The sequence below is a fragment of the Lutra lutra genome, chromosome 18, assembly GCF_902655055.1.
Source record: "Lutra lutra chromosome 18, mLutLut1.2, whole genome shotgun sequence".
NCBI lineage: Eukaryota > Metazoa > Chordata > Mammalia > Carnivora > Mustelidae > Lutra > Lutra lutra.
The window spans coordinates 2618332-2643790 of NC_062295.1; the positions used below are offsets into that span (position 1 = coordinate 2618332).

The following is a 25459-nucleotide window of genomic DNA, read 5'->3' on the forward strand; positions in this document are numbered from 1 at the left end:
TAGTTTAGGCAGGAGAAGTTAGTGGATTGAGGCACTAAGTCTTGAAAGCCCAGAGCCTGTTGGTTCCAGGAGAGACTGGATCACCTATGCTGGTTGGAGAATATGCAGAGTACCGGGCAGTGAGGCTGGAGTGGTAGATTGGGCCTTGAATGCTGAGGCCACCCTTGTAAGCTTGGAGATCTTGTTTTACTTCAGTGGCAGCAGGGAGTCTCCAGGGCTTTGAAGAGACTTGTTGTACAACTGGTTTAGATATATGGAAAGTCAGAAAGTCCAGATCTACTCTGAAGGAAGACCAGGTGGAGAGATGAAGGCTGTTATACAGCCTGGTCTAATCACTTGTTCCTAGACAGGGGTTCCTAGCCAAGGATAATTTTGCTCCCAAAAGGCATTTGGTAACAATGGAGCCAATTTTGTGGTCACACCTCAAAGATGCTCCTGACATCAAGTGCATGGAGGCCAGGGATGCAGCTACTCGTCTCCTATAATGCATGGACACCGCCACCCCTCACCTTCCCTAACCCCCACCCCCACTCCACCACCACCACAATCCACCCTTCCACAATGAATACCTGTGTGGCCCAAGGTATCAATAGTGCTCAGGTTCAGCAATCCTATTTAGAATGTTAGTAGTGGAAATGGAGGGAAGACAGATGTCAGAGACATCTCTAACAGACCAATTTCGTCTCCTTTTCTTCATAATGCCTAAGTACCTGACAGGCAATCAGGTCTGATGACCCCAGTCTTCCTTGTATTTTCTCACCCGTTCACTCATTTGCCAAATAGTTAAACGCACTGAACAGTATTGGAAGTGCTATGATTCCATCATGACCAAACCAATTCCTGCTCACCAAGAGCCTTACATTCTTGGCAGGGGAATGACACTGAATCTATAAATACATGTCAGGTGGAGAGATACGCCATGAGGAAATTCCTAGAAGATGGAGTTTCTCTTGCGACCACACACCATTTACTCAGCACCTTCTAATTGCCAAGGACAGAGCTAGAGGCTTTACAAATAGCATTTCTAATCTTTTTCTCATTCCTGCAATATAGGCATTGTTATCTTAAGATGTGAAAAAGAGACTGAGAGAAGTTGCATAATTTGCCCCAAATCAGTTAGTGTGGAGTGAAGCAAGGAGCGGAGACCAGAACCACCTGTGGTCAAAGGCAGTGCTATTTCCATTAGGTGTCACTCTCTCATATGCCCCCTGAAAAAATTTGTGCGTTTTCCCCTACACTTAGGAAAATGAAGTAGGCATGAAGTCACCTTCACCACTTTCTCTTTCCACAGTGCGGTTTTTATTGGAGAGGCCTCCCTGGAGGTGATTCTTCAGAGTTGTGGGAACTGTTCAGCATCTACTGGGGTTGAATTCCTCTTCATAGATCACATTATTTTGGATGGCAGATGGCAGATGGCAGATCTGACTCTTGAAGGGTTTGGCAAGTGGGAGATGTCCCGCCAGCTCTTCAGCCTGTGGTCACCAGCAAGTGCTTGGCCTCATGAGGCCTTCAGCCAGCTCTGGGACACCTGCTGTGGATGGCAGCAGCCCGAGATGCATCAAAGAAGATTATGGCGCTGAAGCAATCCCTGACCATTCTGCACAGTGAGATGCAAGCCTGGGGGATGATGTCAGCCAGAAAGCCCTGAGAAGGCATTGACCTTGGTGCAGGATTTCGAGTGAGAATCTGGGAGATCAAGGTATGGTGAGAAGGAGAGTATGTAAAGAGAAGGTGAGACCACATTGTGGAGGGTCTGGGTGAGGGCACAGGCAGCTAGAAGAGGGTAGAGAAACGATTTTGCTGCTTGTGCTGCTTTCCCGCGAAGTTAGGCTGACTTCCCTCTGTGCAGGATGGTGGGTGGAGAGTGAGATTGGACCCTCACAGTAACGGAATTTTTATTAGGTCCCTTTTCCCAAGGATGAAGGAAAGGTGACAGTCATCCCCTATAACTGGAACCTCAGTGTTCTGTTCTGCAGGTGTGTGTTAGGGTTCATGATCAAAGGAATGAGACTGATACAAAGTGAAGGTCAGGCAAAGCTTTATTTCGCGCCAAGCATCAAGAATCAAACTGACCAGTCAGGGCTGTCTCAAAAAGGTGATGAAAAGGTGATGATAACTCCGGCAAGGCCACTCCCAACGTGGCCGCTCTGGACGAGGCTGCTCCCCTGACAGGGCCGCTCCCCGGACAGGGGCTGCTCCGGCGAGGCCGCGGCTTGGGGTGGCGGGCCGCTGGTGGCTCTGTCAGCTCTGACAGCTCTTATAAGAGCTATGACAGCTCTTATAGCTCTGATGGCTCTTATAGCTCTTACAAGAACTCTGACAGCTCTCCCAGCTCTGACGACTCTCCTCGACTCTCCTCCGACGACGACTCTTCTACTCCTCAGATGACTCTTCTACTCCTCCCCAGCCTCAGCCTCGCAGACTAACCTTTATAGGGGTGGTTGATCCCCGCCCACACACAGGTGGCCAATGGGATCTCACCTCAGTAAATATATGCACACCCCTCTGATTGGATGTCTTCACCTGGCCGGACTCGCCCTTGTATCTAGGCTTTGCAAGTAAGTTCCTCTGGGAGGGGCAGGGTCAATCTAAGTTCACTGCAACAAAATGGCTCCCTCTGGCCAACCACGCCCTTACATTCCCCCCTTTTCTTTGGAGATTAGTCAAATCTTTGACTTTTCAGTCAGTTCTATGTTATATTGAGCATGTAAGACTAACATTTTATTGCTCTAATTTTCTTTGGTACAAATGACATTAGGGCATTTATAATACAGGGGCCAAAAAGTAACAGTAGTACACAGTCGACTGATAAGTTAGCCATTCAACGCTTTGTATAACCTTTTCCATTTTTCCTAATTCCGTTCATCTAATTTCCCACCTGTACTTTACATAAACAGGTAACAATAGGAGCAACAATAAACTCACAGTTTTTTTTTTTTTTTTAAAACTCACAGTTTTTTAGTCTTAGTCTTTTTAGTTTTTTAGTCCTTAGCTTTAGTCAGCAGGATCTGTTGGCTGCAGCGTCCATCTCGGGGGCGTTCTTACTCTCGACTCGTTTGACGTGACCCGCATGAACCCAGGCCCTAATGCCTTCTACTTTTACTGCCATGGGGGTGGTCAGGATAACAGTAAACAGTCCCTTCCAGCGAGGCTTCAAGTTCCGCACTTGATAACGACATATACAAACCAAGTCCCCGGGTTGGTAAGGATGTGGTTCCACCTCCGTCTCCATCCTAGTGTGGGCAGTTCAGATCCCTGCGTGGGCTTTTTTATGACAGACTGTAATGCCTGCAGTGATTGGAGTACAGACTGATCAGTCATTTCTGCTAGGGCAACCTCCTGTAGCCGAGGACAGAGCCGGGGGGTGGGTGGTCTCCCAAACATTATTTCAAATGGGGTCACCTTGTTTAAATAGGGTGTACATCATGCCCTGAGGAGGGAGAAAGGAAGGAGATCCACCCATCCACCGCCAGTCTCCAGAATTAGTTTTGTCAAGGTCTCTTGAAGAGTCCGGTTCATTGCCCAGAACTGTGGGGCTGATAGGCACAATGTAGTTTCCAGTTAGTGCCCACAGCCTTGGCCAATGCCTATGAGACTGAACTCACAAATGCAGGGCCATTGTCTGACCCAATTGCGAGAGGCAGCCCAAACCTAGGAATTATTTCTTCTAGTAGCTTTTTGGCCACCACTCCTGCCGTCTCATGTTTGGCGGAAAAAGCCTCTACCCAGCTTGAAAAGGTATCTACAAAAACTAACATATACTTGTGCCCATATTTTCCGGGTTTCATTTCTGTAGAATCTATTTCCCAATAAATTCCTGGTTCCTTACCTCTTTCTCTTTTCCCTCTTCCCATTTTATTTTATTTTTTTAAAGATTTTATTTATTTATTTGACAGAGAGAAATCACAAGTAGACGGAGAGGCAGGCAGAGAGAGAGAGAGGGAAACAGGCTCCCGGCTGAACAGAGAGCCCAATGCGGGACTCGATCCCAGGACCCTGAGATCATGACCTGAGCCAAAGGCAGTAGCCTAACCCACTGAGCCACCCAGGTGCCCCACCCCTCTTCCCATTTTAGTTCTTCCCACATTAACTGCCTGGCATTGAGCACATCTATCAACTATATCCTGAACCATACGCCCTAATTTAGAAACCTGGAATTGCTTGCCTATAAGGTCCTTGAGTTTGCGTATCCCCAAATGAGTACCCTGATGTATCTGGTCTACTAACTTCTTACCTAGTTTTTGAGGAAGAATTATTTTTCCTGCTTTAGTCTTAGCCCAGTCCCCTTTATAGTCCAATTTAACCCATTTCTGTAAACACTTTAAATCTTTTTCTGAATAGTTTGGTTTTTCTGGTAGGGCTGGAGCCGGGAGTGTAACCAGTTCTTGCACTGTTTCTCGGGCTGCTTGCTTTGCGGTTTGATCTGCTAAGTGGTTTCCTTTTGAAATCAGATCAGTCCCCTTTTGGTGTCCCGGGCAATGCATAACAGCCACCTCTTTTGGGTCCCAAATAGCCTGGAGGAGAGCCAATATTTCTCCTCTGTTTTTAATTCCTTTTCCTTCTGCTGTTAATAGGCCCCCCCCCTTTTTTTAATAAATAGCCCCATGTATATGGAGAGTAGCAAAGGCATACCTGCTGTCTGTATAGATGTGGGTGGTTTTACCTTTGGCCATCTGCAGTGCCTTAATGAGTGCAATCAGTTCTGCTTTTTGTGCCAAAGTTCCATGTGGCAGGGCTGCTGTCTAGAGTTTCTGTTCAGGAGAAACCACCACAGCCCCTGAATACCTCTGTCCATTGACCATGTAGCTACTCCCATCTGTTAACAGAGTCATCTTGGCATCAGGGAGGGGAATGTCTCTGAGATCCGGCCTTATTCCTGTGACTTGGGTTAGGACCTCCCCACAGTCGTGTGGATGGTCAGCTAGCTCCTCTGGCAGCAGTGTGGCTGGATTTAGCACCGCCGGGGGCCAGAAGGTCACTCTTGGTTCATTGAGGAGAAGGGCCTGATACCCCGTCACTCGGGCGTTCGTCATCCATCGGTCTGGTGGAGTCTGGAGAAGGCCCTCAATAGCGTGTGTGGTGGTTACAATAAGATTTTGACCCAAAGTCAATTTACTTGCATCCTTGACCAGGAGGGCCATTGCAGCAATTATGCGGAGGTAAGGGAGAAACCCAGCTGCCACTGGATCTAGTTTCTTGCTAAGATAGGCTACTGGCCTTCGCCAAGGCCCTAGAGTCTGAGTTAAAACTCCTTTGGCCACCCATGCTTTTTCATCCACATATAATTGGAAGGGCTTGGTAACATCTGGGATGGCCAATGCTGGGGCACTCAGTAAGGCTGTTTGTAATTCCCGAAATGCTCCTTCTGCCTCAGCTGTCCACTCTATCATAGTGAGCCCTCCTTTTGCCAGTTCGTAGAGAGGTCGGGCAATCTCCGCAAACCGCGGTATCCACAGCCTACAGTAGCCCACCATCCCAAGAAACTCCCTTATTTGTCGGGACGTGGTGGGGTGGGGGTATCGGGTGATCACCTGTTTCCTGGACTCTGACAGTGAACGCACTCCCTTGTGGAGATCAAAGCCTAGATAAGTGGCATGGCTCTGACAGAGCTGTGCTTTCTTCACTGACACCCGATACCCTTTTTCCTGCAGAGTCTGTAAGAGAGCTCTCGTCCCCCGCAAACATGACTCCTAGTCCTCAGCGGCTACTAGCAAGTCATCGACGTACTGTAACAGAGTGACTCCTGGGTTGGAGGTTCTATACTCATGCAAATCCTCATGTAGGGCCTCGTCGAAGATAGTGGGCAAATTCTTGAACCCTTGGGGAAGTCTTGTCCAGGTGAGCTGGCCTTGAAACCCTTTCTGTGGGTCGGACCACTCAAAAGCAAAAAGGGGCTAAGATTCCCTTGCTAAAGATATACAGAAAAATGCATCCTTGAGATCTAAGACGGTATACACAGTTCTTTTGGGGCCCAGGAGGGAGAGTAGGGTGTAGGGGTTAGGCACCGTTGGGTGGATATCTTCAACCCGTTTATTAACTTCCTGCAAGTCCTGGACAGGTCGGTACTCCCCAGTCTCGGCCTTTTTAACGGGCAGCAAAGGTGTGTTCCATGGAGATTTGCAAGGAACTAGGATCCCGTCTCCTTGGAGGCGGTTAATGTGTTTTCTGATCCCTTCCTTTGCTTCCCGGGGAAGGGGGTACTGCCGAACATGAATAGCCATAGCTGTCACCTTTAATTGTACCACCACTGGAGGTTGTTCCTTGGCCAAGCCAGGGGGCTTCCCTTCTGCCCAGACCTGGGGAAACTCGTCCTGTAGGATTTGGAGAAGGCTCCCCCCCTTTGTTTCCTCTGGTTTTGAGACTGGCTAGTAAAGGAGGTATTCATCTACTGCTGCCATAAGCACTTGTACAGTGGGTTTTCTCAAGGTTACAGTCATGTCTCCTTCCGAGAACTGAATGGCAGCTCTTGTGGAGGAGATCTCTTCCCATCAAGTTATATGGGGCATTAGGGAGGACCAAAAATCGATGTTTAACTACTCCCAAGGCCAAATTTAAAGTCCTTTCTGTTGTCCATTTATGTCTCTCTGTGTCATTTGCTCCTTGTACCCAAACTTCCTCTCCAGATAGTTTCCCATAGGTTTAAGTAATGATGAAAATTGGGCTCCCGTGTCCACCAAAAAATCAACTGATTTCCCCTCCACTTCAAGTTTTACCCGAGGTTCAGTCTCTGGTGGCAAGCATTGCTGTCTTCCTTTTAGGGCACTTCCTGGCCCAATGTCCTTTTTCCTTACAGGAAGCGCACTGATCTGAATCTAAGTCTTCCCACCTGCCTTCTCTGTGCTTAGGCTTTTCCTTCCATTTACTATCCCCTACCCGTCTCCTCCCCGCCTCATGTAATGCCAAAACCTTAACCAGTTTTTTTGTCTGTTTTTCATCCTCTTATGCATCCCTGTTGTTAAACACCTTTTCTGCTATTCCCACTAACTCAGTCAGATTCTTCCCTTCAAATCCTTCAATATTCTGAAGTTTCCTCCTTATATCTGGGGCTGACTGACTGGCAAAAGCAAGATTCATTGCCCTCTGATTTTCGGGTGCCTCAGGATCGATCAGGCTATACATTTTATAGGCTTCAATTAGCCTTTCTAGGAAAGCTCCTGGAGACTCATTCTTACCTTGAGTCACCGTACTAATTTTAGATAAATTTATGGGTGTCCTTACAGCTGCACGGAGGCCTCCCAGTAGAGCCTGGTGGTAGAAATGTAAGCTCTCCTTACCTTCATCGGAGTTTGAATCCCAGTCGGAGGGTTCCCTCAGGCAGTAGTCCTCCATTCGGCGGGGATCGAGGTCCCTGCCAAGTCTCTCGCTTATCACCTTATGGGTTTCTCTCATGATGTGATCCCGCTCTTCCCCGTTAAAGAGAGCCATAAGGAGCTGTTGAACATCCACCCAGGTAGGTTGATGAGTAAGAAAGACAGTCTCCAAGAGGCTAATTAAATCCTGAGGGTAGTCAGAAAAGGATTTGTGTTGGGTCTTCCAATTATAGATGTCAGAAGAGGAGAAAGGGATATAGCTTAGGTAGGGCCGCCCTCTCCTGTCTGGTAGAGCAACCTCACGAAGAGGCAGCATTGGCGTGGACAGTACCGGTGAGGTAAAGGGAGGCTGAGGGGGATGTAGGAAAGGGGAAGGATCAGGGCAGTCTCTCTGCTTGGTGGTCCCATAGGTGGACCCTAACCGTGTATGAGGTGGACTGGTAAAGGCATTTTGGGACTGAGAGATTTAGAGGACAAATAAGGGGGGGGGGGATTCCACATCCTCCATATCCGATGGAGGTAGAATGGTCTTCTTCCCTGGTTCCCCATCATCTGTCTGTTCTGGTTTTGGTGCTCTGACCTGCCTTAGAGGGAGAGAAATGGTTTCGTTAGCAGGGGGAAGGTGGGACTTGAGCTATGACGGCGGCTCTTCTATCAGATATCGCCAGGCCACAATGTACGGTATTTGGTCTTGATGTAGATCAAAGACCTCACTCAGGGTAGAATAGATCTGAGTCAAGGCAAATGTTCCTTTCGGCGGCCACCTGTGGAGAAAGTGGGCCACTGTAGTTGGCAGAGTGTTTTTAGTTTTCCCGGGTAAACCTTGTCACCTGACTGAGTGGCTTTACCTTGAAAATCCTTGAAATGTTCAAGAACAAGACCTAGGGGTGTCACAGGCCCCTTACTCCCCGTTTGTCCCATTTCTCCAAATACAACAAACAGCACAACAGACAACAAAAAAACAAGACAAAGAACTGCAGACCCAGCGATCCCCATCTAGAGCCTGCTGCTGGTGGGGACTTTCTTGGTCCTCTGCAAACACAACAAACCACACAACAGACAACAAAAGAACCAGGCAAAGACAACCACAGAACCAATGATCCTTATCCAGAACCTGCCACTGGTGGCGGCTTTCTTATTCCCCAATTCCTAGGGGGACTCGAACCCCTCAACTGTCCAGAGAGACTCGAACTCCAAAACCGCCCAGGGGGACTCGAACCCCCCTACCGTCTAGGGGGACTCGAACCCCCCATCTGCCCAGGGGGACTCGAACCCCCTGTCGATCTACCAGCAGAGGGATGGGGCGTCCCCGCATCCATTCCAGCCCTGGGGAGCATGGCTGCGTCCAGCTTCTCCCCAGTGGGCTATATCCTGGAGCTCCAACCAGACAGACAGATAGGATCCCAATACCCAAGATCCCAATACCTCGGGAGGCTTTTTCCAAAAATTCCGATGCTGGCTCAGTGCTCATTGTTTGATCCCGGATGAGCCCCCAATGTTGGGGTCTGTGATCAAAGGAACGAGACTGATACAAAGCGAAGGTCAAGCAAAGCTTTATTTCATGCCAAGCATCAAGAATCAAACTGACAGGTTTGATTTGAATCAAACGGTCAGGGCTGTCTCTTACGAGAAGGTGACGGCGTCCCCGGCAAGGCCGCTCACAACGTGGCCACTCTGGATGAGGCTGCTCCCCAGACAGGGCCGCTCCCTGGACAGGGGCTGCTCCAGCGAGGCCGCTTCCCAGACGGCCTGCTCCGGCGAGGCCACTCCCTTAGGCCACGGCTCAGGGCGGTGGGGCCGCTGGCGGTGGGGCTGCTGGCGGCTCTCACGGCTCTGATGGCTCTGTCAGCTCTGACAGCTCTTACGGCTCTGATGGCTCTTACAGCTCTTACAAGAGCTCTGACAGATTTGACGGCTCTTAGAAGAGCTCTGACAGCTCTCCCAGCTCTGACGACTCTCCTCCGACGACGACTCTTCTACTCCTCTGACGACTCTTCTACTCTTCCCCAGTCTCAGCCTCGCAGACTAACCTTTATAGGGGTGGTTGATCCCCGCCCACACACAGGTGGCCAATGGGATCTCACCTCAGTAAATATATGCACGCCCCTCTGATTGGATGTCTTCACCTGGCCTGACTCGCCCTTGTATCTAGGCTTTGCAAGTAAGTTCCTCTGGGAGGGGCAGGGTCAATCTAAGTTCACTGCATAGGGTCAATCTGTGCAACAAAATGACTCCCTCTGGCCAACCAGGCCCTTACAGTGTGTTCACCTGAGCAAGCTCTGAGGTGAGAATCTTCTGCCTCTAAACATGCCCGTTCTGTGGGGCAGGAATTGCAACCCAGCAAGCTCTGAGAACCTCAGTGTCTGGGTCGCAACCCTCCTTCAAACAGACTAATATAACTGATTTTCTGCTTAGGAAAGGGCTGGAGTGAGACCAGCTGGGGGTGAGAGCAGTGCTGCAAGGTGTCAGAGCTCTGGGGTTCTCCATGGGAGCAAACACGGCCCTCTCTGCATGCCTGAGCAAACAGAACTCTGAAGTCCTCTCTGTCACTATCCAGTGTGACCCTGTGTTCCTGACTCTTCTCTTCTGCCCTGCCACACATACCGCACTCCTAAGGTACGTTTTTAGCTCTGGCCCTCCAGGAATGTCTATATCTATACCTTTCTTCCTTGGGCTCCTAAGATGATCTGTCTGGGAGAGGTAATGTGTCAATGATGGGTTATTTGTCAGGTGATGCTTTGTGTGCTCCCAAGAAGAGCCAGCAGCTCTGTGATTCTGTGGGAACTTTCAAATCTTCTCTAGGAGCTCACAAAGCCCATGCCCGGGGATTTTCCCAAGAGAAGAGCCAGAACTCACATTCAGACCATGGGGCCTTCAAAGGGAACCCAACTATTTTAAGGAAATGGTGAGACACAGTCTCAGGCTGGAAATGAGAGAGGCAAGAAGGATCAAGGATGAGTTTGTCAGTGCCTATGACATCATAGACGTGACCTTATAGTTGTGTCATGACGTGAATTGGGAACAGAGAGCTACAGAATTGGTGGGCAGGTGAGAGGTTGAGACAGCTCAGTTCCAAATGTAGGCTTCACAGTTCCATCTGGTCCTCTCCTCAAAAGGCTCTTTCCATGATAGCTCTGAGCAGGGTTATGTATGAATTCGTCTGTGCTTGGGGCATTTGTGGTCGCTTTTTGTCACCAAGAAAGAATGTCTGATCTTAATGTCATCTGCTAAGAAAGTTTTCTGAACACCTTTCTGGGAGCTAGTTCAGCAGGGAAAGCATGGACAGGGGATCTATCAGAAGACACTACCCAGAGGAAGGGGGGTGTGGAATACATCTCTACTTACAATACCCCATTTAGACTTGTCACGGCTTGTCAGTTGAAAAAGAAGGAACCTACAGGTGCAATGACTGAGAGCCCAGCTTGTACCAGAGGCTAGGAAGCCAAGGTGAGAGGGAGTCTGTGGGTGAGTGAGGCCCCATTGTGCTTGGCCAACCCCAAAAACCTCAATGAGTAAGGCAGCCCATGTGGGATATGTCTCCATACTGTGTCTGAGTATGAAGTCTTGACCCTAAAGCCAATCCAACCAGGGATTCCAGTGGACAATGCTTATTGCTAAGCATGGATGCGCTCCAGTAGGTGGATGGTAATGGGTACTGTGTAAGCATGCTTCTACCAAATGAGAGCTCTCCTTTGGCCTTTTCAATCTGGAGGCTGTAAAATCTTGTTAGGCGCCATGTCTTATCTCTGCTGTACTATGTAGCTTTTACTCTGGTGCCAGGCACAGTGGAATATCTGGGAGAGTTGGCAGTAGTGGGTGTGACATGCATCCTAAGCGATGCCTGCATATTCAAGGCAGGCCCAGGCCTCTGGCCCCTGGCGCCACAAGACTAGTCTGATGGTAGTAACATGCAGTAGAAGGTGTGTCCCCTGAAGTCCCACAGAAAGGGTTGACCAGATTGCAGGAGTGAAAGACTGAAGTAAATTGACATTTTGGAATTGACTGAACCCACATTCAAAATCCAGCTCCATCTGAATCTCTGAGCACATCATCTAACATATGATAGCAGTGTGCATCGAGCCTCCCAGGAAACCCAGACTTTACTTTCAATACTCCATAAATCTCAAACTTCTGCAAAAATTCCAAAGGTGTCACTAGAATGGCCAAGTCCATGGAGCATGTCTGAGCCACTGCCTCCATCCGCCAGAACAGGGTTGGCTGCTCCAAGTTCATGTTTATAGGCCTGACCCCTGCCACAGGGATGTAGGTTACTTGCTGGGGTTCTGTGTTCTTCACAAGTAAAGATTGCTCCGTCCTCACTCTCTGCCAGGAAGCTAGCCAAGGATGAGTACCAAGACTGGAGACGGGAGCAAAAACAGGGAATGCAGAGATTCGCACGTGATGAGATCAGTGGAGAAATGGGCACGCTCCAGCCCAGGGTCCCACTATTCCCCGGGCTGTTCCTGCACTGGCTGGTAGGGTAGTCCCCTCACAGGAGAGGCCGAGAAGAGGTGGCCAGGGGAAAGGAAAGTTGGGGTCCGGCAGCTGGAAGGATCCAGATCCCGTTTCGGCTGCGAGCACCCATCTGCCATCTTAGACTGAGGAACCACAACAGATATCTGTGAAGGGGGGGGGGGGGTGACCTGTGGCTTTGGCTGTCGTCTCTGGGTTGTGAGAATCTTGAGGGTCTTGGCTGCAGGAGTGGTTAGTAAATCACAAGGAAGTGCCCACTGAGATTCTGTCAATTAGTTAAAATGTTCCCGTGAGGGAGGGAAGTACAGAAACCATTTGCGGAGCGCCAGGATTTCGTACACAGGAGGGAAAACTGGCTTCTTAATAGACACGTGAAGGGCTGAACCAAAGCAGGAGGCTGTTCTGTGCCGGAGAAGAGAGCTGTAGGCTTGGAGGCGTTCCCTGCTATGCACCTACTTCATATTCCTCCTCCAGGGGCCAGTGCAGTGGTGAGGCTGTGGGAGTCCACGGGAGGTAGGCAGAAAGGTACCCGACATTGTGAGCGCAGGGAGCAGCTAGTCCCTGTGGGGTGGCGGGAACACAGCGAAAGGTTGGATTAATCAGGACTTGGAAGAGAGGCCCTGCAGAGCTGGGTCCCATCTTGGGGGTGTTGGAGCCGGTGGTGCTGCCCGACTGGTGCTGGTGCTTCTGTAGGTCCGGTGAGGTGATTCTGGAAGATGGAGTGTCCGCTTCATTGACGGTGTTGTATGCGGCTGCTAAAGAACCTGGTACAGCAGAGAACGAGGAAATACCAAATATTTCCTGAAGGAATGAATAAATGAATGTGCTCTCCAAACTTGTCTCCTCCAGACGGTCCAGGGCAGCTGACAGGCGAGGGCTGGGCTCTTCCTTTCTCTGCCCGGCAGACTGGGGCATGAAGCGGTTTGGAGCGGGGAGGCAGCCCCACTTCCAACAAGGCAAGCAGTCAGCAGTTGCCCCCAACTCCCTGGCTGCAGCACCCGGGAGTGGGAGGAGCCTGCTGGAGAGGCTCCCTGGGCGCCTCCGATCCTTGCCTTTCCCCTGACTTCCGCTGGTTCCCTCATTAAGCAAATCCAGCTCCTTGACCAGGTATCCACAGCCCTTCCCTGCAGATCCAGCCTGGGCTCTGTCTCTCTCTTCCCCACCATGATGTCCTGTGAAGTCAGCTGTCCCGGGACAGGTCACAGTGAAACCCCGTGTTTGCCTTCGCCCAGGCTCTGGAAAGATGCTATTTTTCCCCTCTGTGTAGAGCAGTGTTGCGCCTGGGGCTCTGGGAACCGACCAGCATAGGCTGTCGTGGGGTCCTGCTCGGGAACGGTGTGTGCAGGCAAATGTGGGTGCCTGGGCAAGGCTCAACTGGAGGAGACACTGACACGGATTCTTAGGACTTGCCTGCCTTCTCTTTCTTCCCTAAAACTAAAACTTTTCTTTATTGTTTTGAGGGAAGAAATTGTTCTTGCTTAATTCCTCAAAAAGACTGAAGCAGCCACCATGACACTCGCTTTCACCGTAATTAGAGAAAGTACGAACAGCTTGTGTGCGCAGGCCAGGAACCAGGCGACGTGCCCATCTCCAACCACGTTTAATCCATGGAAATTTCAGAGGTTAAATATCTCTTCAGAAAAATAGGTTATAGGTTGTTTCTTAGTACTCCACAATGCAGGTCCTTCCTCCTGCACCCGTTTCCTTACACCTGTGATGTCCCCCCCGCCGTGAGCATGCAGCCCACCAATGACCCAATTCCGCTGCTCCCCTGTATGTCCTCCTGTGCCGACACAGGCTCTTGAGGCCGTTCAGGAATCTGTGGGCCTCTGCACAAGGATAAAGTTTTTTGGTTTTTAGAAGATTTTCTTTATTTTAGGGAGAGAGAAAGACAGCACATTTGCAGGAGTGGGGGGCAGAGGCAGAGGGAGAAGCACACTCCCCACTGAGCAGGGAGCCCTACACAGGGCTTGATCCTGGGACCCTGGGATAATGATCTGAGCCAAAGGGCAGACCCTTAACTGACTGAGCCACCCAGTGGCCCCAAGGATAAAGTTTCTAATGGAGAAAATGAGCACAACAGGCCCAGAGACTGGAGGGAGAAACACCTTTATTTTCATTAGAAATAGTAATGCTTATAAACCTTTAGAAACTATTCAATGTAACACAAGAAACCAGGAACCTGGGCGGGCGTGATATAGAGGAGAAATCTTAGAAAGGAACCCCGATGGCACACCTGCTCTGAGATTAAGTCACTTAGAGTGGTACCCTGTGGCTTAAGCTGTCCCTCCTGCTTTATTCTCTTCTCTGGGTGACTGGCGGACAGAGCAGTGACCTACTCGGAGGTGGACATGGCAGAGAGCAGGTGCCCAGACCTCATTATTGGTTTAGGATTCATCGAGGCTGCTCAGTTCCAGATGTGCTTCCCATGAGCAGGGAAAAGGTCTTCTCTGACCTGCCCCAGAAACCGTTCCCAGGGCTCTAGCCACCCGTTCTCTCTCCAGGACAAGGTTACCCTTGTTTCCTGGCAGGACTGTGGATCCTGTGTGGAAGTCCATGGTGACACAGGACTGTGGGTCACAGGCGGGCCTAGGAAGAGAGCTTGGCACATGTACGCAGATTCCTGTCCCTGCTGTGGTTCCTGAGATCCGCTTGTAAGTCTCCTGCTGAGCCACAGACTCGATCACAGAAGCCTCCACAAGCCGATAGATGCTTCGGGAGAGACACACTAGGGGACTGATGTGTTGGCTTTCCTATACCCTCATAACCTATGTCCCTTTTTGGGGTGTGCGTGTGTCTTCTCTGTGTGCCCCCGATGGTGGGTGAGGACAGGGTTCTTGGGGACGCTTTTCTCACACCGAGAGCACTTGTAGGGCTTCTCCCCAGTGTGTGTCTTCTGGGGGGCACGGACGTGGGAGCTTTTCCCACGGTGCGCACAGGGCTGGGGGCTCCGCCTGCTGTGGACTCACCGATGAGCACTGAACTGGGAGCTGTTGTTGAATCTCTTCCCACAGACGGTGCACTGATGAGGCTTCTCCCCAGTGTGGGTCCTCTGGTGGACAAGGAGGCTGGAGCTCTGGTTGAAGCTTTTCCCACATTCCCCATAGCCATAGGGTCTCTCCACTGTGCGCGTCCTTAGGTGTGCAGTGAGCTTGGAGCGCTCGCAGAAGCCTTTCCCGCATTCGCCGCCCTCGGGAGGCTTCTCTCCTGGGTGGAGACTCTGGTGCCGAATGAGGTAGGAAGCTCGGCTAAAGCTTCTCCCACACAGCTGGCACTTAGACGTTTTTCCCAGTTCGGTGACTGGCCGGGGGCGACAGGGAGAGTCCTGAGAGTTGTCTCCCCCACTCAGGTGACGTGCACAGGCCTTCTCCCCGACCCGGGGTGTCTGCTGCCTCCTCCTATCCTGGGACGGGGGTCTCCCTGCCCGCTCCCCTGGAGAACATCCACGTTGCCCTCCTGGCTCAGGTTCACCCTTCTGGTCTCTCCTGGGCTCAGGGTTTTCCCTAGACTTTCTCCACAGGGCCTTCCTCACTTCTGCTTGCCCCGAGTCATCCGTTTTTTGATTCTCTTTTTAGTTTTGTTTTTGATCTCAAGACCTGAGGGAACAGAAAGACACGGGGTTTGGAGAAAGAACAGGACAACGAGGAAAGTTGCAGTTAAAGCACCATAAGGGACAAATACATAAATGGAATTCTTCATGGGATTCAGCCTTGTGCTAAGCAATAGCCTAAGTTCATTTTCCCGTTTTACTATGTTCATGGTCCAAACCCTGTGGTCGTGGGAGAAGAACCTCGAGAGTCCACGTACTGTTCTCCTATGCTGTCTTTTTTTTTTTTTTTTGAAGTTCTTATTTATTTATGAGTTAGAGAAAGCAAGTTACGTACACCGGCGAGGGAGTGGGACAAACAGGTTCCCCACTGAGCAGGGAGCTCGACATGGGGCTCAATCCCAGGACCCTGGAAACATGACCTGAGCTGAAGGCAGATGCTTAACCAGCTTAGCCACCCTGACACCCCCTAAATGGAACTTCTCCCAGGATTCAGCTTTTTGCTAAGTACTAGCCTAGTTTCATTCTCTGATTTTAGTATTTACAAACTCCTAACCCTGGTCTCACAGGAAAATCGTCCCTAGATGCCACGTACTGTCCTATACTACCCCTCTTTTTTTGTAATAGATTTTATTTATTTGACACAGAGACAGCGTGTGTGCACAAGTAGGCAGAGCAACAAGCAGAGGGAGAGGGAGAAGCAGGCTCCATCCCAGTACCCCGGGATCATGACGGGAGCCGAGGCACACGCTTAATTGAGCCACCCCGGCACCCCTATACTGTCTCTTTTTGGATGTTCAGGCACAGTGACCCATCTGAGGCCGAGAGGCCAGCTCTGTTTCTGCCAGTCTGTCCCCAGGTCTTACCTCCACTCTCGATGGCCTCGCCGCCGGCAGCTGAGTAGCAACAGGCTGCCCTGAGCTCGGCGGACACTAGGGGAAAGCGTGCTGTAGGGACGCGGCCAGCACACACCGGGGTCAGGACGGGAGAGCCTTGCTGGAGCAGGAGGGAAGGGGAGAGAGTCCGGGCTGGAGGCCCACAGCAGTCTGAGGAAGCCAAGGACGGGAGCTGCACAGGGAAACGCCATGTGCTGCGTGAGAGAGGCCGGCGGAGGCGGACCTGGGCTGCGGAGGGCACGGGGAAAAGCGGCAACGCGGAGCGCCAGCCTCTCTGGCCTGTACCGGGCCGTCCGTCGGGGCTGTGGGCTCGCAGCAACGGCGGCAGCGCCCTCTTGATGGCGGGGTAACAGCCTCTGGGGGGGACTTCCCTGTCCCCTGGCTGTCAGAGCCAAGAGTCCTACCCACTCAGTGTGGGAACAAGACCAGCAGGTCCCGTCTCCTACCTTCCCGGCCAGTGTCCTGGAAGCGCCCTTCATCCCCGGCCGCGCCGTCCGCCCAGGCCCCTTCTCCGATCGCTGTGGGCTTCCCGTTCTGCCGACTCAGCTCTCCGGACTCCGCAGCCCTTCCCTCGTGGCCGGGAACAGCACGGCTCGCCACCTTGGGTGCAGAGGCCCAGGAGCTTGACCGGGGATCCACTGCCTCGTGAAGGACACAAGGCTCCGGCACACGGCCCGCCCCCACCTCGCGGCACCTCGACGCAGGCTGTTGAACTTGGCACGGGACAGCTCTGGGGCCCGCAGAATGCCCTGCTCCCGGAGACGTCCTGCTGTGGCCCTGTAGGTCTGGCCGTGCTGACGAGTCCGAGTTCCCCATGAAGTTGAGCGTCCTAGAGAATGGCCAGGAGGGTCTCAATCTCCTGTCACAAAGGCATACACCTGGGCCCCACCTGCACCCACTGTATCTGAAGCTGGGGATGTGCCTGAACATGCCCCTAGCGGAGTCTGAGCGCACCAGAGTGGGGACCACAGCCATCGCCAGTGGCCTCTATGTGGTGAGAAGCTCCTTCCAGCAGATTGTTGGCATAATTGCCGTTTATTTAAAAAACAAAAAACAATGAATTGCTTCATTCTAAAGCCATATATGCACGTTACAGATCTGATCGGGAGGAGTTTCCAGTACAAGGGATCTGAGCCTGAAGCCAGGGGGAGCAGCAGGAGCGGGCCTGGGCGCTCAGTGAGTCCTCCCCCTTCACATTCAACCCCACAGCCTCAGCAACCACACACCAGAGGGCAGGGACGTTCCCAAGGATTCTAAGACAATAAATGCGGAGATTTATAATGATGCCTGATTGTTCCATCTGCTTAGAAACACTACTGCAGATACAATTGTTAGACAGTTTTCTGTTTCAACAGATGTCAGCTGACGTAAACAGCATGATCTGGTCATGTGTTTCTCTAGGACTTGGATTAAATAAAGTGCTGGCTTTTAAAAGGGAGTAGGCATGCCTGGCTGTCTTCAGTCAGAAGAGCATATCACTCTTGGTTTTGTGGTTGTGTGTTCGAGCCTTGTATCAGGTGTCGAGATTACTTACATAAGTAAGATTTTTTTTTTAAAGATTTATTTATTTATTTATTTATTTGACAGACAGAGATCACAAGTAGGCAGAGAGAAAGGAGGAAGCAGGCTCCCCGCCGAGGAGAGAGCCCGATGCGGGGCTCGATCCCAGGACCCTGGGATCATGACCTGAGCCGAAGGCAGAGGCTTTAACCCACTGAGCCACCCAGGCGCCCCCATAAGTAAGATTTTAAAATTAAGAGTTACTGAGCCCCCTACAATGGAAGCTTTCAAGTCAGCATAAAAGGCAGCATAGCTGTGGGTGCTCTTGAAATGTATGCAGCCACAGTGCTTTGCTGGAAGAGATGGACGAAGACAGAGCCTTAGTCTGTCCCTGCAGTGGATTATTCAGACATGAAACAGAACTAGGTACTGATACGGCCTTGAAACCTGCTCCGTAAGGGAGGGTCAGCAAGGGAAGTCACGTGTTGTAGGATACCATTTTGAGAAATTACAGAAAATGTAATTCGAAAGAAAGAATGAGGAATGACTTCCTAACTGATAACAGCATTTCCTTTTTGGGGGTGAAAATGTTTTGGAACTGGATAGAGGTGGTGATTATTTATTTATTTATTTATTTTAAAGATAGATTTATTTATTTATTTATTTATTTATTTATTTATTTGACAGAGAGAGAGAGAGAGAGAGAGTGCAGTAGTAGGCAGAGAGGCAGGCACAGAGAGAGAGAGGGAAGCAGGCTCCCTGCTGAGCAGAGATGCGGGGCTCGATCCCAGGACCCTGAGATCATGACCTGAGCCAAAGGCGGAGGCTTTAACCCACTGAGCCACCCAGGCACCCCAATTTTTTTTAAAGATGTTATTTATTCATTTGTCGGGGCACAAGCTGGGGAAGAGGCAGGCAGAGGGAAAAGCAGGCTGCCCACTGAGCAGGGAGCCCGATGCGGGGCTCCATCCCAAGCCTCTGGAATCATGACCCGAGCCAAACACAGATGCTTAACTGAGCCATCCAGGTGCCCTAGGGGTGCTGCTTGTACAATACCGTGAATATTCCCTCAGACATGCCCTGCGCGCTTCCTGTCCGCCCCGCAGTCCCTGTCCAGCACGTCAGCTGCTCATTCCTGCCGAGCACTTATCCCAAAGTAGTTTTCTTCCTTCACCTGTCGTCCGCTTCACCATGGAACGTGCCCCATGGAGTGTGGCTCCTGCAGGCCAGGGACTACACCTGTCACGTTCACTGGGAAGTCCCCAGTACGTGGCACGTGGCAGGCACTCAGAGCCACCGGCGTCTTTCAGAGCCACCTGCATCCGTTATGTCCCAAGCTTCTGACTGGCCCTTAGTGAGCGAGGGGCGGTGGGCAGAGGCAGCCGGCGTCCTGACGCGTGCTACCAGCCTGCTCTGCCCGTCCCATCCCAGACAGGTTTCAGGTAGCTCTTTTAACCCCGACATTCCTGTACCGTCTCACTCCTGTGAAGAGCTTGGCTCTGAAATGATGGTGGCCACGAGGGAGACACCGACCCCACAGAGAGAGGGCAAGGGGGCCTGGAGCAGGAGGACTGTCGGATGTAGGGGCTCCCGCTCGTCACCGGCTCAGTCTCTGACTCCGTCCACGTGCTACTGCTTGGCTTTCTCTGCTCCCTCCTAGCGGTTAGTAATTGTCCCGACGCACTGGATCCTTCAGGAACTTCCTCAGCCTGAACCCTGATGTGTCCCCACCACACGGCTCTGCCTTCTCCACATTATGTCAACACCGCTCTTCCTCCTGCAGCCCGAGGATACGTCTGCCTCCTCAATGGGGAAGCGGGCATCTCCTGTTCCAGGCATGTAGTCTCTGCACCCAGGGAGCTGCTTTCTGTTGACTGCAGAGGGGCTCAGCCTACAGCATCCCTCTGGCCCACACTCCTCCTTTACTCTGTGCCTCTCCTAGACTTGGGATTGGGATCTCAGTTGCCTTCTTCCCACAAACTCCTACAACCGAAGCCAAGTTCCTTTTCTTCTTCTGTGCCTCTCACAGCTCCCTTCTCCCAAAATGTACAAGATCGTTACACTGACCACATGTCCGACCTAGTCCCTAAGTGGACAAGTGCATACTTTGTGAAACTCATCACTATCCCATACCGACCCCTTAACCCTGGCCGCAGGAGCAGCTCTAATGCAACTTTATTTAGTGAGTAACACATGGCATCTGCCCTCAAGGAGGCTTTTGGCAAGAGACCCTGGATTTTTAACTCACCAACTCCGTGGGAGAGGGATAGTTGTCCTTTCCCTGGCCTTCTGTTGGAAAGTATTCTGAGGTTTTACATTTGTATTAGGGACCTTAAACATAAACTGAATATATCCATGTCTACGTTATTGCAGCAAACGAGAAATTCTCCCCAAAGACGAAGGGCAGGGACCACCCCAAGCCAGCTCGTGGTTTCTGGTGGGGGACAGAGCGCAACTGTGCATTTCTCAGCTCGGCTCCTCCCTTTGCTCTCACTGAGAAGGGATCAGCACAACAGGATTTCACCTAAAAGCAAAAGTAATATAGTGGCCCGGTACTGGTCTCCCATTTTCATTCCCACCTTCCCCTTACTTCTAGATGAACTGCCCTGGGAAAAAGTCTCCAGCGATGCTCCAGGATTTACTTTATTAAAAATGCAGTCTCTTCACCACCATGCGAAGCACCCGGTGAGGGCGACAAGAACTTATTTTCTCACTGTTAAGTCTCCCTCCAAATGTAGCCCGATCACACGTAGTGAACACGTATGATGGATCATACCCCAATCTTTCCCAGCTTTCCCTCTGCGTGGATGTGGCACCACTCCATGGAGCGGACAAATCAGGTTCAAGGTCTTTTTCCATTTCCCCAACAGTAAGTCAACCTTCACTTCCTCGGACTCCCGCCTCGCTCAGCCTGGGTCTCCCCTCTTCCTAGCCTCTGTACTCCTGACAGTCACGAAAGTGCCCCAGTCCTTTGGCCAAATTCCTTACAGCAAAGACTCTGCCCTGTGCCCTCCGGACCTGGCTGCACGTAGAGACCTAAAAGTAAGCTGTTGCCTGGCGAAGGCTGACGCTAGGAAGGGTCCTGATGATTAGGAGACACCGACAACCCGAAATGCCCGGATCCTGAAAAGTAAGGTTCACGAACTCTGGTAGAGACTGCAGGGACACAAGATGGAAAGGGGGTTCCGATCATACATGCATGCCATCGTGCACAGAGCGAGAGCCAAGACAGCAGGGGACCTAAATCCCATACCAGGGGCCGAGCGACGGCTCCCTGTCCCTGCCAAGGACACTACAGCTAGAACCCGCCACACCGGCTGGAACCTACCTCACTAGGAAAACGTCATCGTTGTGAGGGACACGCGGCCCAGAGGAGGGAACAAGCCCTCGGGGGCCGCCGATCCTGACCGGGACGAAAGCCCCGGGAAGGCCGAGGGCCCCGCGTGCGCAGGGGCAGCCACCCTCGCCGCGCTGGGCTCCGAGTACCCGCGCCGCCTGAAGGCCACGCAGGCACTAGCCGGATGCGCAGTGTCTCCGGTGCGGGACGCGAGGCGGCGAGAGTCGCTCGCAGAGCCCCGAGGAGGCCCCTTTAGGCCGCGGCAGGAACGGGACACTCGGTAGCATTAACTCTTTCCGACCGCCAGGGCGGCATTGGAAGGAAAGAGGGTTTCCTCCGCGAGGGTGGGGCCCGCGGCGCGGCGGCTCGAAGCCCCTCCCCGGAAGTGCGTCATTCCACTTCCGGCCGGAGCGCTGTGTTGGATGGGACCCGGGCGGGGACGCGGGCCAGACTGAGGCCGGGCTTGCGTGCGGCGGGTCCCGCTTGGGAGCAGCGCGGGGCGAGGGCGGCGACCTGCAGGTGAGTGGGTGGCAGGGGGAGCCGCGTGGGCCCCGGAGCTCCCGAGGAGCCCCGGCCGCTGCGCGGTGGCGGAGGCGAGGCTGCCATTGTCCGTGAGCGGCGGTGGTTTCGGACCGGGCGGCCGCAGGCTGACGGCCGGACCGTTTCGGGGAGCCCCGCAGTCGGGCTCCAGAGACCATCCTGTTGTCCGCCTTTGCGAAGACGGCGTCGGGGCCGGGCGGTGCAGCCTCGAAGATGTCAGCCTCGGCCGGTGCCGAAGCGCGACGAGCGTCCGGGTACCCGCTGAGCCGGCCGGGCAGCCGGCCATTTGAGCACATCGTGGCGTCCTGGCCGAATCTGAGAGCCGCTCGTGCGGTCTCAGGCCAGGGAAGGGGAGGTCCCGGACTCTGCTCAGTCTCGCCTCGAGATCTAAATGAACGTCGAAGAAAGGGAAGGTGGGCCGAAGGGTCACCGTCAACAGCACCAACTCCCCTTCTCTCGTCCTTTGCGGCTTGGCCTTTGGATAAGCGTTTTGTAAACCAAGGTCAGCTGTGACTTTTCTGGGTGAAGGAAAGAGGTTTAAAAACACAGGACTGGATCTTGTGCACGGTGCCCCTGATGGTGCTTGCGGGGAAGTGTCTAACAAGAGTGTGGAGCATCTAGTTACTGAATCCGGGTTTGCTGTCTTAGAATAGGACTGCTTTTTCCCTCATTACTTTCCTCCTCCTCTGGTGTCACTTCTGTGTCCCAGCTGTCCTGCCAGTATCCGTAGAGTGGAAAGGAGAATCTGGAATGTTCCACGCACGGAGGGCTTCGTCTTCACAAGAGAATGAAGGGTCAGAGAAGTTGGACCCCCTTGCTAGAGACAGAAGACTGGGATGACACGTTCACATTTAAGAGGAACTCAGAATATTCCCCCGATCCTCCCTTGGCGTCGGTGTCTGGGGTGGGAAGCACATCAGTGAAGTCTTTGGAGAATCCCTATGCCTCTTGCAGCCAGAGGGTGTAAATGTTCTCACTGCTAACCTTTCTTGAATCATTACTTTTGCAAAGACCCAAGTCCTCAGTGGGTATTTGTCTATCAATGAGCTGTGCATTATTTCAAGTGGATAATAGAAGAAGAAAGGGTCTGGCAGTGGATTCTTTAAAAGGAAAGGACGTGCACCGCGGTGGCTCAGTGGGTTATGTGGCAGCATTTGGCTCAGGTCGTGATCTGGGGGTTCTGAGATAGAGCCCCATGTCAGGCTCCCTTCTTATCAGAGTGTAAGCTGCTCCCTCTGTCCTTCCCCCTGCTCGCTCTTTCTCTCTCTCTCACTCAAATAAGAAAAATCTTAAAAAAAAAAAAAAAGGAAAGGAAGGCAGATTTTTCTGTCCATTTTTCTCCCATTAGGAGTAGTGGATAGTAAAGTTCATGTGACTTTCTTTCTTACTGATGTGCACTTTCTTTCCCCTGTTCTCAGTGTTCATTTTTCTCCAGTTAGGAGTAGTGGATAGTAAAGTTCATGTGACTTTCTTACTGATGTGCACTTTTTCTCCTGTTCTCAGTGTTTTAGGAAGAAGATCCTTCATTTAATTATATTCCAGACAATACATGTTCTCAGTTGCCATCATAGGTGGTAATGGGTGAAAACTAGAAAAGTATAAAACAGGAAACCACTTAGGCTTCTGAGTCAAGGAGAAAACCTGTCAAGACAGCGTGAGTATATGTAGTCTATGCAACCCTACTTGTCTGTGCTTTGCTGCATGCAAATGGGTGGGAGCTAGCCACAGAGCTAGCAGTTGCCACAACTTTTTTTTGTTATGGTAATTTCCCCACATTTTGTAGTTAATACCTTGTGGGAAATTGGTGGTCCAATATCTCGTTCATCTTTCAGTCATTTTTTTTAGTGTTTCATACTTCCTGCCATCTGTACTCAGCTTTTATCCTTTTTCTACCACTTACCCCCTAACCAAACATAACTTTTCTCATAATAGGTGATTATTTATTTGTAAGGTACAGTTGGGAGCTTGGAAAAGAGGCCGTGCTCTTCAAACTGGAGACATAATAGGCTTCAAGACGAAGGCATCAGAGTCACTTCCAGTGGACGTGTCCCATGATGAATTTTGGAGTATACACCAGGGGTTGCGAGAACAACTGAGCTAGAATTCTTGTAAGGAAACTGAGCCTGTCTGTGAGACAGGGCAGGACATGATTACTAATTCATAGGAATTGATAGGAATTTTTGCAATCAGAATGTTGTATTTTCTATGAGTTGAGTTGTTGTATTTTCTATGCGTAGATCTATAAATAGACATATAAACAATTACAATGGTTCCTGGGTGTTGATAGAGTAGACCAGTCATGGGCAAAGTTGGACATTGGCCTGTGATACAGCGATATCTATACCACTGAACTCCAGTAATAACACCATGAACTCTCCTTTAGAAACCTAAAGAGAATAGGAGCCATCTCATTCTCATAAAGTACAGAAGAAATTGAGATCAGAAATGGGTTATCAGTAACAGAATATGAATAGAACTGTGTCTAGGAAAAAAATAATGATAAAAGATCTTATGTTTTATTATACGCTGGGTTCCTTGAGTACTTCATTTTTAAATATGTATGACTTTTGCTTGATTGAGAACCATTTATTTCATGAGAGGAAACTAAAAAGGGTTTTTCTTTCAGTAAGTCACTCCTGAAAAACAGAGAGCCTATTTTAGGTGTCAGTTGGTAATTTGGCTCTTATTTGCAATGAGAAGGCTACTTTAAGACACCATACACAGTAGTAAATGTATCCTGTCTCTGATGAAAAGATTGGTATTGTCTGTATTTTAGAAATAGGGTTAGAATGTTCATAGAAGTGAGAGAAATTTCCTCTGGCTCTTTTCTGTCCACAGCTGTTCCTGTTCACCAGATCCTAGGCTTTTTCTGAGAAAGGAAACATCAAAGACTGGACAATGGCACCCGAGCTCGTGTTGCCTGAGTCCCAGGTGAGCTGTGTAATCCAGCTATTAAGGGCTGCCTTTCCCTGCTGCCCAGGATACACACTGCCCAGCTCACAGGCATATTAGCCACAGTGTTCTCCCTGGGGGACTGGGAACCTCCTAGGCTGTTGATGATCCCTTGGTTTTCCTTTCTGCCTTCTCATTTAAAAGAAAAAAAAAAAGTGGGGCACCTCAGTGGCTCAGTTGGTTGGGTGTTTATCTTTGGCTCAGGTCATGATCCCAAACCATGTGCCTCACCCTTTCCATTTCCACCCCATGATGATGCTCTTTTTTGCTATCTCTCGTTCTCTGTCAAATAAATAAATTTTTTAAAAATCCTTTAAAATTGAGGGGGTGGCTATTAATTCTTTGAGTGCCCAGGGTCTACCATGGGCCAGATGGTAGAGCTGCTTCTGTAGTGCAAGTACTGAGCTGAAGCCCATTGTCTTCTTTAGAGCTTGTTGACATTTGAAGAAGTGGCCATGTATTTTTCCCAGGAGGAATGGGAGTTACTGGATCCCACTCAGAAGGCCCTCTACGATGATGTAATGCGGGAAAACTATGAGACTGTCATCTCTCTAGGTAATGACACTCCCTCTCCCATTGGGTAGAAGTTGAGTAATCTGTCATGTTCTCTGCTTACTGGGAATGTACTCCTCTGAGAGGCTGTGTTCCGATAATGGCTTGTTTTTCAACTAGATGGTGTGTGGACAGGGCAAAGGTGTATCCAGATCACCTGGGGCGCTTTGTCCAAGTGCACAAGGTCATTCCTTGTCCTAAAATTCTTGATCCCTTCCTTCCCTCCAAATCTGTACCTTTTTTACCATTCCCATCCCCATACAAGTTACCATCATTTATTCAAAATGTCACAGCAGAGAAATAGAGTCGTCCTTAGCCATCTTGCCATCACAGCCCACTAGTAATGCACCAC

General features: G+C 50.9%; 2 protein-coding genes across 8 annotated transcripts in view; one reads left to right on the forward strand and one right to left on the reverse strand.

Moving 5' to 3' along the window:
- ZNF75A (zinc finger protein 75a) overlaps window positions 1–25459 on the forward strand; it is a 58946-nt gene that overhangs the window by 26944 nt on the left and 6543 nt on the right. The window lies entirely within an intron of this gene.
- On the reverse strand, window positions 15247–17201 carry LOC125090764 (uncharacterized). 3 transcript variants are annotated; one of them, XM_047713776.1, is made up of 3 exons: window positions 16673–17201; window positions 16197–16398; window positions 15247–15379 (listed from the first exon to the last, which is right to left on the reverse strand). In XM_047713776.1, the coding sequence occupies exons 1-3, from the start codon at window positions 17199–17201 to the stop codon at window positions 15373–15375; spliced, it is 738 nt and encodes a 245-aa protein (XP_047569732.1). In that variant the 3' UTR covers window positions 15247–15372. The 3 variants fall into 3 exon arrangements, with proteins under 3 accessions (XP_047569732.1, XP_047569731.1, XP_047569730.1); XM_047713775.1 differs by having other exon boundaries at window positions 16197–16454; XM_047713774.1 differs by having other exon boundaries at window positions 15370–16454.